The 12,115-nt window shown below is 40.0% G+C and overlaps 1 protein-coding gene and 1 long non-coding RNA gene across 2 annotated transcripts; both read left to right on the top strand.

Moving 5' to 3' along the window:
* Positions 1-730: 730 nt before the first annotated feature.
* Positions 731-3,173, top strand: LOC147321802 (uncharacterized). Its single transcript, XM_086305129.1, has 3 exons — positions 731-842; positions 2,041-2,250; positions 2,368-3,173. Exons 2-3 carry the CDS (start codon positions 2,052-2,054, stop codon positions 3,072-3,074), a joined length of 906 nt encoding a protein of 301 aa, XP_086161255.1. The 5' UTR covers positions 731-842; positions 2,041-2,051; the 3' UTR covers positions 3,075-3,173.
* A 2,965-nt stretch (positions 3,174-6,138) lies between these two features.
* Positions 6,139-6,814, top strand: LOC147321801 (uncharacterized). The gene is made up of 2 exons (XR_015130882.1): positions 6,139-6,351; positions 6,552-6,814. It is a non-coding gene; the product is annotated as an uncharacterized LOC147321801 (long non-coding RNA).
* The last annotated feature ends 5,301 nt before the right edge of the window (positions 6,815-12,115 follow it).

The raw sequence follows: 12,115 nt of genomic DNA, 5'->3' as shown, positions 1-12,115 counted from the left end.
GAGGAGGACATCAACAAAGTCTGCGAGTCTGTCAAAAGCTATGATCTTTTTTCTGCATGTCATACCGGGCCATTGAGGACAGTGCACTCCAGAGCTCAGACCTTTAAAAAAGCCTTCAACTATGTGGAACCAAAGAAAATATTTTTAGGGAGAGATGAAAACAGAAAAGATAGGTTTGCCTATTATGTACCTTTAAGAGAGACTTTGAGATGTCTGCTAGAGTCTGATCTGTGGCAGAAATCAGAAGAGCCCTCTACTGAGCCTCCTGCTGATTTTCTGTGTGACATAAGTGATAGTAAGCTGTTTAAATCAAATGATTTTTTTGGTCAAAACCCATCATGTCTCAAGCTAGTACTCTACCAGGATGCCTTTGAAGTCGCTAACCCTTTAGGCTCTGCAAGGACAAAACACAAGGTATTAGCTGTATATGCATCAGTGGCAAACTTGCCACTTCATGTACGCTCAGACACAGATCACATGTCTCTTGTCTTACTGTGCAGGGAGAAAGATTTTAAAGAGTTTGGTCATGCTAATGTGTTCTCTGAATTACTGGCAGACTTGAAAGAATTGGAGAACAGTGGGATTGTTGCATCAGATGAAACTAGAGTCAAAGGAACTTTGTTTTGCATTGCTGGTGATAATCTGGGTTCTCACTGTATTGGTGGCTTCACTGAAAACTTTAGTTCTTCAAAGTTCTGCAGGTACTGCCTGATAATGAAATCTGAATTTCAGGGTGCTGACCCAAATCTGTGTGGACCAGAACGTACCAAAGAGAACTACAACTCTGCTGTTGATCGCCTCCAGATTGACAATACACCAGACGTCGAAGGAGTGAAGTTCAGGTCAGAGTTCAATTCACTGAAATACTTCAACGTTTGTATGCCAGGCTTGCCACCATGTCTAGGTCATGATATCTTTGAGGGAGTTTTGGCTTATGATGTGGCACTGTATCTGAAATACTTCATAAAGAAAAAAGCATGGTTCACTTACTCCACTCTGAACCGACGCCTCTGATGCTTCTACAAAGCCATCTGAGGTCAGTCCTCAAGCAGCTAAACTCTCAGGACAGGCTATACAGAACTGGAACTTCCTCCAATTGCTGCCTCTCATAGTTGGTGACATAGTGACAGACCCCACAGATGATGTGTGGAACTTAACTCTGCAGCTGAAAGATATTGTAGACATGGTGTGTGCTCAGAAAATTTCAGTGGCTCAGGTAGCATATCTTGATATTCTTATTCAAGAATATTTAGAGTCAAGAAAAGCTCTGTTCCCAGAATGCAACCTGAGACCAAAACACCATTTTCTACGCCATTACCCAGCACTGATTCTGAAATTTGGCCCACTGATAAGATTATGGACAATGCGCTTTGAAAGTAAGCACAGTTATTTCAAGAGGTGTGCCAGAAATCTGAAAAATTTCAAAAACCTCTGCCATACACTCTCTGAAAGACATCAGATGTTTCAAGCCTATCTTGCAGCAGGGTCATTGTGTCAATCTGTCTTGAAAGTCAAAGATGGTTCTCCATTTTACTCAGTGCTGTACAGTAAAGCCATTCAAGAAGCAGTTCAAATGTTGGACTTTACTGAAACCAATACAAAGGTCACAGTAGAAATGATGTACAAGGGAACACAGTACAAGAAAGGACACTTCCTTGTCACAGGGGGCTCTGACTCTGTTGAGTTTGGTGAAGTAGTTCTCATTTTGATTAAGAATGACAGTGTTTATTTTCTGGTGTCGGTGCATGTGACAGAATACCATTCTCAGTATCATCTGCACTCAGTAAGAAAGGAAAAAGAAAAGATGCAGTGTGTGAACATCATTGACTTAATTGATTTCTATCCATTAACATCTTACATGAAGTATGGGTACCAAATGGTTCCATTGAAACACAGTGTGCTGTCACAATAATGGTGCTGTTAGTTTGGTACTTACGAAACACTGTATAAAAGTGTAGTATCAAGCAAGATCAGCTTCATGTTTTAAGACCAAAGGTACCACTTGGTGTAAATTGACCTTTATTCACATTCTTTTATCAGACATCTCGGAAATGGGGGACAGCATAAGGAGTTCCATTACTAAGGTGCTGCCGGACCTGTCGGCCTTAATCCTTGAAATTGTACTGGAGGCACTACAATCATTAGGAGTGGAGACATCTGAGGACTTGCAGTTCATCAGTGAGACTGATCTGAACTCTGTCCTGAGACCAGTTCAGGCAAGAAAACTGCTGGCTGCCTGGAAACAAACCAGTAAGTATTATGATTTCATTGCACAATAGCCATGAAGGGCTTTCTGTTTTTTCTATTATGCTTTGGCCAAGGTCCAAAAAGTACAATTAATCTATTGTTTGTGATATTGTTTTACAGCACCAAATATGGAAATTTCAAGCCAGGCCAGCATATCGTCTCTATCTTCTTGCTCCTCATTTTCTGCCTCCCCCTCACCCAGTCCAATATATTCTCTAGACTGGGTAGATAACTTTAGAATTCCAAGTGAAGATTTTCCAGAAGACTTGATCCAGTGTCTTCAGAGAGAGAAAAAACCAACGCCTCGATTGCGGAGGGAGATGATCCGCATCATTGTGAAGGAGATGATGAAAGCCTGTGCCTCTCCAAGTAGAAGAGCCTCGACTAAAATTGCAAAAAAACTGGTTGCGATGTATCCCAAGTCACTGCAGGATGTCATAGAGGGGGATGTGGTAGGACAGGGGTACCACTCTTTGGTAAAACAGATTCAGGCACGAATTGAAAATGTGAAGAGGTCTACTTCACCAGTGTTACAGAAGCGCAAACAGGGAGGATCAGATGACACTGATGAAGTGACACCTGAAAAGCGAGCATCTGTTCAAGACACATATGGCTGCATAAAGTGGGACATGAAGTTTTTGCCAGTCAGTGAGACACTGGAAACCCAGCAGAAGAAAGAACGTATGAAGATTCTCAGTGAACAGACAAGCTTCAGTCATGAAGAAGTAAAAACTCTAATGAAATGCACCTACTACTCTCAGCGCAAAGCAATAAACAGCAAACCCTCAAAGAAGAGTAGCCTTTTTTGTTTCAGGCGATTGGAATGACAGTCCATTTTGAAGAACTTACTGGGGTACCGCTGAAAGAAACTTTCCTCACCAGTCTGGAAAAGAAGGGAAAATGGCTTCTGGACTTTCTGAAAGCCACTTGTGCAGACAAGAGCAAGCGTGTCTTGGAGGCTGTCATAAAGCTTCGAATGCAGAGGGGACAGCTGAAGGGCTGCTCAGAAGACCTGAAAGATATAATGCTCCTCCTATTTCGATGAAAAAGAGGAGACCCTCTTCCACTATGTTGATGAAACATGTCTGGCAAAAGAAGTCCAAGTGGAAAGCCTGCCTGTGACACCATGTATCATTGTTTGTGGTGAATTGAAAATCAGTACAGTGGGCACAGAAGTGCACAGAACCTAAGCTAATGCAAGGATACGCTATATTAAATGTCTGCACTTTCACTATTTTAAGACACATTTGAATAGTAAAGGGGGTTTTACAGTTAAATTTTTTTACACTTGTATTTCATTCCAAGGATCCTCCTTCTTTGCATCGAGACTGTTCATGCTCAGCATTGACCACAAAGTTGTAAATGACCAAATACTGACTTCATCTCTGCAATCTGTCTTATGCTTGGTAGCTACTACTGCCTGAACATCCACTATCCCCTGGAACTTGGCTCCACACTTGAATTTCTTCAGAGGTAATTCTTTTACTTTTCCCTTTTTTTTTTTCATTGTATAGTGTTTTATTATGGATTATTGTGTTTATCAAGGTGTTTCTTCAACATTAACCCAGAGAAGGGAACAAAAGTTGAAAAAACTAAGAAAAAGACACTGCATGTGAACCCAAGAGTACTCACCCTCATCGCCGATCTCTCTGATCACGAGTGGCGAGAGACCGTTTAAAGACATTTTGAACAGATCGGTACAGTCAGCTTAACTGTACCTTGACTGGGAACTACTGTGTTGTTTATGTTTTCAGTTATCCCAGCTGATATTGAGTACTGTGCTCTTACCTGATTTCTGTTATCACAGGCATGCTTTTCAGAGGTTTTGACCATACATCTTTAAACAATCCCTCTAACTAGTGATTGTTACTGAGAACTGTACTTTTGATGTTTCAGAGATATTCTATATTCTATACAACAGAGTTTAAACTATTTGAATTTTGTATTGCCCTAATTAGCAAACAAGTTAAGTGTTGCACTGAACTGTTAACATTGAAATTTAAACAGCACTGTCTGTTACAAACATTACTTGACTTTAACTGTTATTATAGCATTTTGTAGCTGTACGTTTCTGCAAAAGTGATGTCACAAGCTTATGTGCTTGGTCAAATTCATGTTTTCCTGACAATGGTTAATATACATTTGTTAGTTGACTTTAAGTGTAGAGCTTAAGCAGTTTTGGCTTTCTTCTTTTCATAATGCCAGGACAAGCTTTAGATGCTTGTTTTGCCTTTATTTGATTAAAGCAATATATTTGACTAGCAGCAAGTGTGTGGAGGTCAAAATATGTTCAAGACAATAAAAATGTCAGTGAAGGACATCTGAAATTTTGTTGCATTGGTTTTCTGATGCATGTGTTTTAAGGCTTAAGGGTGGTGGCACAGCTAAGACCCAAGAGTCTCTTTCAAGGTTAGTAAAGTAAACAGATTCAAGAAGATATTTTACACATTTCTTTGTTGTCTGTCTCTAAATCTTATTTTGTCTTTATTATGATTAAAAAGGTTTGTTTTGTTCCTGCCCTTTTCAGACACTGAATTTGAGCAGAAACCATAAGGATACTCAAAGGACCTGTGTGTCACGGTATGGCATGGCACACCGTGGAAGGAGTGGGGAAGGAGGACCCAGGCGCGGTACTCTGTGTATAAACAGTGCGTTTATTTACAGTGATGGTAGAAAGTAACAATAAATCCCCGTGTTCTCCCAGACTCCCGTGTCGTGTCTCCCCGTGAATAGTCCGTGTTTCTGTGCTCTCCGCTCCCGTGTCAGCACCCCCCGGTGCTCGCTGCTCCCGTGTCTTCCACGCTCCTCCTGCGGGAAACAAAAGACGCAGCCGTCAGGACACTTACAACTGCGGGCATGGGCATGCATGCATACACACACACACACACACACACACACACACACACACACACACACACACACACACACACACACACACACACACTCTGTAACAGGACGACTAACGTGGAGTCTCATGCAATGATCCCGCGTCGGTGGGAGCTCCAAGACTCTCCTAAGTAGCTCCCCCGACGAGCCCTGATCAGCGGCAGGTGTGTGGCTTCGGGTGTGGCCAGTCCTTCCGCAGGGCCACACCCCTCAGGCCTGCAGGTGGCTGAGCTCCATCCTCCAAGCATCCCCGCAGACATAACACACACACTCACATCTACAATCATGGAGGAGAGCAGCAGCAATACCAAAATACATATAATAATAATAATAATAATAATAATAATAATAATAATACATGACTGCTCAGGGATCCTGGGTCGCCCAGTCCCAGGACCCTGACACTGTGACTCTCAGGAAATGGTGAGATTTCAGGTCATAATCTTTTTTCTCCATTAAATTCATTTTCCTTTTTCCCTTTACAATATTGCTGTTTTGTTTTTGTAAACAGCATCAAATGAGAGGGACAGATGAAACAGTTTCAAGACAATGGCAGGAAAAACATGCTAAAGATTGAAACAAACCTTGGCTGAAAATATTTGGTATGTGTTTTACCGTAAATCAAATTGTTGAAAAACATTCAGCTACACTGCAACACAGGGAAACTTGATTTGCACTTATTTTGTTACTTTAATTTCTTGTCTCATTATTTTTGTCAGTTATTATTGTTTATGGTGTATGCCCTTCTTGTTTTCTTTCTGAATGCAGAAGGTATCTAGCCAGTCCACAATGAAAGCTTCGTTGCACCCCATGAGTCTTCTGGCAGAAATGATGGCGCCTGTATTCTTTGGTTTCCCTAAACATCACACTCTGCCTGTTTATACGAGGCTCTTCAATTAAGTCTGCACCCAAAGTTTCAATAAGAGGTAAGCAGTGGTATTATTCAAGTTTTGCTAAAGAAAGATGGACAGGAGACACTAATCTTAATCAGCCAAGTGTAGCAGAGTCATAAATAACATTGTTATAATTACACAAAATGTGTTCTAAACCCCCAAACTTCTCCTTTTATACCTGACTTTTAGGACCTCCAAGCCTGTAGTTGTGTTCATTATCAGTTAGAGCCCCTCCTCATTCTTTTCTTCTTCTTTGGTGCAATACTATAAATACAGTGTACCCCTTTTGCCTCTCCCCTTTTTCTACAATTCCCCTGTGGGAGAGGTGGGTGTCATTTCTTTCCAGCACCTTAAAGCACACATAATTCATATTTAACCACCCTGATGTTTATGATTGCGATTTTAATTCAGTTATTGTCATTATTGAGCCTGTTTTTGTAAGATGTTATAAGTGTGTAGTATGTGTGTGTCATAAATGTGTTTTAGGTGCCATAAATGATAGCATGAATATGTATTCCTTGCTAGCTTGGGAGCTGTGGTGGGTTGAGCTAATCCTCTTCCCCACTGTCTGTATTTGGTCGTAGGAGCTGGAGTGGGCAAATTATTTACTTGGAGGTCTTTCTTTCTTTTACCTTTTTTATCAGGTATGTCAGATTTCATGTTGTTTTTGTTTTATCTTATGTCAAATATGTTACGTGTAAATGCATATTTTATGTTTAATGTAAAAATAAATGCCAGCCCTTTTTCTACAATTCCCCTGTGGGAGAGGAGCTGGAGTGGGCAAATTATTTACTTGGAGGTCTTTCTTTCTTTTACCTTTTTTATCAGACACAACGCAGAATCACACCGGTTACACAAGCTCAGGTTCATGTCCAGGTGAGCAGTTTCATACACTATAAAATGTAGATTGAATGATAGGTCTCATCACCATGCATTCTGCCATTAAGTTCAAGTTCTATGATAAATCAATAGGAAACTTAAATACGTTTTCCAACAAATTATGATTGTGATTAGGGCTGCGTTGTCCATGTATCACTTTTACATAAGTAGATTTAAAGGATAACTATTGCCAAAATGGAACCTGGGCTGTTTTTTTTACTGTATCGATTTTGATGCGCTCAAATTTATGCCCCGGCCCCCTAGTATTCCCATTCACTGGCTATTGACCACAAAACAAAATCACGGTCAATCTCAAAAACGGCTCGTTTGTCGTAATTATGCTTTTAGATATATGTTTGTCTCGTTTACAGTAGAAAAAACCAAAAAAACAGCCCAAGTTGCATTTTGACAATAACTATCCTTTAAGAACTGTATATTTTACACTTAAGAAATCATTTATCATTAGATCTGTTTTTGGCAGCACGTTTTGTTCATTTCTGTGCATTTTGCTCAAGCACTGATCAAACTTTGTCCATTTTTTGCTGCAGAGGGGATCCTGCCAGTCCAAAGTGAACTCCTGATGGACATTGAAGTACTCCTGCAGAGCTTGTATCTTCGACACCATGCGCATTAGAAACTCCACTGAGTCCTTTCCTTCACCAAGGCAGGACCCAGTGACTCATTACTGTTGATAGGTCAGGGGCAGGTAATATTTTGTTTCATGTTTATTCATTCCTCCATGGATTACCAGCCATATATATGGACACATGCTGTATTCTCAGGATCTATGCTGTTTTGTAGGAATAGAGAAAATGATATGTTTAGTCTGTTTTCAAATGGTATGTCAAATTTTCTCATTGTTTATCAGTAATATTCACTACCTTGGTTGTATATGAGCATCTTTAGATTTTTCTATATTTAGCGGTTGCAAATGTAAAATGTACGGTAAACCATTTATGTTCCTCATATTGTACTTTTATATTGTATTTTTAGCGGTAAAATACCGGCAGCTGTGATTGCCAGGAATTTACCGTAAAATGTATCTGGTCAAAATAAAATGCTGTAATTTGTTATACAATTTCACTGTGTCTTTTACTGTCAAAGGTTTTAATAAGGTTTAACATATTTCTGTTATTTGTACAGTTATTTACAATAATAGGGTCTATCCTATTACTGTTAAATTAACAACAAATTACTGTAAATAATATTACATTATAACTTTTTTTTTTACTGCAAATATCCGTAAAAAGCTATGGAAAGTTGCATTTTTTTTTACATTAAATTGCTGTATAATTGACAAATATATTTGTTTTTTTCTATCATGATTTTTGGTAAAATAATACGTTGTCTACCTTAAAATTTAGGGTTACAAAACCAGTATACCGTATTGTCTTTTACAGATTCCACATTTTTTTCACCGTATATTCCTGGCAACCACAGCTGCCGGTATTTTACCGTAAATTTGACAGTTTTTTTTTTTTTTACAGTGCATGTTCTGTTTAACATTTCTTGAAAATGTGACATCATCAGGAGGAATTCTGGCTGTAATTTCTTGAGAGAATGACGGCACTGTAATCGAACACACCAAGTTTGTTTGTAACATTTAGATGATAAACTCAAAGTATTTGAGCAATTCAATTCAGTTCAATTCAATTTTATTTATATAGCGCCAAATCACAACAAAAGTCGCCTCAAGGCGCTTCATAGGTACAGAGAAAAACCCAACAATCATATGACCCCCTATGAGCAAGCACTTTGGCGACAGTGGGAAGGAAAAACTCCCTTTTAACAGGAAGAAACCTCCGGCAGAACCAGGCTCAGGGAGGGGTGGGGCCATCTGCTGCGACCGGTTGGGGTGAGAGAAGGAAGACAGGATGAAAGACATGTTGTGGAGGAGAGACAGAGGTTAATAACAGATATGATTCAATGCAGAGAGGTCTGTTAACACATAGTGAGTGAGAAAGGTGACTGGAAAGGAAAAACTGAATGCATCATGGGAATCCCCGGCAGCCTACGTCTATTGCAGCATAACTAAGGGAGGATTCAGGGTCACCTGGTCCAGCCCTAACTATATGCTTTAGCAAAAAGGAAAGTTTTAAGCCTAATCTTGAAAGTAGAGATAGTGTCTGTCTCCCGAATCCAAACTGGAAGCTGGTTCCACAGAAGAGGGGCCTGAAAACTGAAGGCTCTGCCTCCCAGTCTACTTTTAAATACTCTAGGAACAACAAGTAGGCCTGCAGAGCGAGAGCGAAGTGCTCTAATAGGGTGATATGGTACTACAAGGTCATTAAGATAAGATGGGGTCTGATTATTTAAGAACTTGCATGTGAGGAGCAGCATTTTGAATTCAATTCTGGATTTAACAGGAAGCCAATGAAGGGAAGCCAAAACAGGAGAAATCTGCTCTCTCTTTCTAGTCCCTGTCAGGACTCTTGCTGCAGCATTTTGGATTAGCTGAAAGCTTTTCAGCGAGTTTTTAGGACATCCTGATAATAATGAATTACAGTAGTCCAGCCTGGAAGTAATAAATGCATGAGCTAGTTTTTCAGCGTCACTAAGAGACAGCATATTTCTAACTTTAGAGATGTTGCACAAATGGAAGAAAGCAGTCTTACATATTTGTTTAATATGTGCATTGAAGGACATGTCCTGGTCAAAAATGACTCCAAGGTTCCTCACAGCATTACTGGAGGCCAAGGTAATGCCATCCAGAGTAAGAATCTGGTTAGATGCCATATTTCTAAGATTTTCAGGGCCGAGTACAATAACCTCAGTTTGATCTGAATTAAGAAGCAGAAAGTTAGCGGCCATCTTTATGTCTTTAAGACATTCCTGCAGTTTGGTGTGTGTTATCTGGCTTCATGGACAGATTGAGCTGGGTGTCATCTGCATAGCAGTGAAAATGTATGCTATGTCTTCTAATGATGCTGCCTAAGGGAAGCATGTATAATGTAAACAGAATTGGTCCTAGCACTGAACCCTGTGGAACTCCATAATTAACCTCAGTGTGTGAAGAGGACTCTCCATTTACATGAACAAACTGGAGTCTATTAGATAGATATGATACAAACCACTGCAGCGCAGTACCTGTAATACCTACAGCATGTTCTAATCGCTCTAATAGGATATAAATCTACCTCCACCTGACTGGGGATGTTTCATCTTCACTACATCCTCTGTTTGATTGTCTGAGCGATGTCAAAGACTGGTTATCACGTAACTTTCTTACTTTAAATGAAAAGAAGACAGAAATTATTGTTTTTGATAGAAATATGCCTCTGGGACAACTGACTGGCACATTCGGGCCTGTTGCTAACCACCTCACTGATGCTGCTAGGAATCGTGGAGTTTTCATGGATAGTTCCTTCAAACTAGATAAACAGGTCTCTACTGTGGTAAAAACCAGCTTTCACCAACTACGCCTAATTTCTAAGGCTAAACCTTACATACCACACAAAGATCTGGAGAAACTCATTCATGCTTTCATCACTCCAAGACTGGATTATTGTAATTCTCTCTACTTGGGCCTACAATCTTCTCTTCTTCAGCGTTTGCAGCTGGTCCAAAATGCCGCAGCACGTCTCTTGACCGGCACTAGAAAGTACGATTCTATCACCTCTGTTCTGGCAAATTTACACTGGCTTCCTATTAAATACCGAATTGATTTTAAAATTTTATTGTTTACTTATAAAATTCAAAACAATATGGCACCTGACTACCTAGCTGATCTCCTCTGTCTGTATAGCCCTCAGAGAGCACTAAGATCATCGGGCCAACTGCTCTTAGTGCAACCTAGGTCTCGGCTGAAGACCAGAGGAGACCGTGCCTTTGCCATTGCTGCACCCAGGTTATGGAATACTCTTCCTCTTCCTCTTCGCGCATCAGATTCCATTCAGTCTTTTAAATCACGTTTAAAAACTTATTTGTTTAACCTGGCATTCAAGGCGAATTAGGATAATTTACATCTGGCTTTGCATTTAGATTATGTAATTATTTTATATTTTATTTATATCTGTAATTTATATTTTATATTGTGATTTTTATCTGTATCATGATTTTACTGGAAAGCACTTTGGTGTACTTCGGGCTTTAAAAATGTGCTATATAAATACATTTTGATTGATTGATTGATTTGATTATGGTCAACAGTATCAAACGCTGCACTAAGTCTAGCAGGACAAGCACAGAGATGAGTCCACTGTCAGAGGCCATAAGAAGATCATTTGTAACCTTCACTAAAGCTGTTTCTGTGCTGTGATGAGCTCTGAAACCTGACTGAAACTCTTCAAATAAACCATTCCTCTGCAGATGATCTGTTAGCTGTTTGACAACTACTCTTTCAAGGATTTTTGATATGAAAGGAAGGTTGGAGATTGGCCTATAATTAGCTAAGACTGCTGGGTCTAGAGATGGCTTTTTGAGTAAAGGTTTAACTACAGCCAGCTTGAAGGCCTGTGGTACATAGCCGATCATTAGAGATAGGTTGATCATATTTAAGATCGAAGAATTAATTAATAGCAGGACTTCTTTGAGCAGTTTTGTAGGAATGGGGTCTAAAAGACACGTTGATGGCTTGGAGGAAGTAATTATTGAAGTTAACTCAGAAAGATCAATTGGAGAAAAAGAGTCTAACTTAACATCAATGGTACTAAGAGTAGCTGTAGATAATATTACATCTGTGGGATGATTATTGGTAATCTAATGATAAAAATTTTATTTGTGAAGAAGTTCATAAAGTCATTACTAGTTAACGTTAAAGGGATTGTTGGCTCAAAAGAGCTCTGACTTTTTGTCAGCCTGGCTACAGTGCTGAAGAGAAACCTGGGGTTGTTCTTATTTTCTTCAATCAGTGATGAATAGTAAGATGTTCTGGCTTTGCAGAGGGCTTTCTTATAAAGCAGCAAACTATGTCTCCAGGCTAAATGGTAAATGACCTGTATTTATATAGCGCTTTACTAGTCCCTAAGGACCCCAAAGCACTTTACATATCCAGTCATCCACCCATTCACACACACATTCACACACTGGTGATGGCAGCTACATTGTAGCCACAGCCACCCTGGGGCGCACTGACAGAGGGAAGGCTGCCGGACACTGGCGCCACCGGGCCCTCTGACCACCACCAGTAGGCAACGGGTGAAGTGTCTTGCCCAAGGACACAACGACCAAGACTCTCCAAGCCGGGGCTCGAACCGGCAACCTTCCGATTA

This window comes from Aulonocara sp. 'chitande type north' Nkhata Bay, linkage group LG9 (genome assembly GCF_057382095.1).
Source record: "Aulonocara sp. 'chitande type north' Nkhata Bay isolate Kocher_YH1m ecotype deep benthic linkage group LG9, A_spYH_male_GT1.1, whole genome shotgun sequence".
NCBI classification, from domain to species: Eukaryota; Metazoa; Chordata; class Actinopteri; order Cichliformes; family Cichlidae; genus Aulonocara; species Aulonocara sp. 'chitande type north' Nkhata Bay.
The sequence above is the reverse complement of the archived record's forward strand: the minus strand, read 5'-3'. Positions and strand labels throughout refer to the sequence as shown.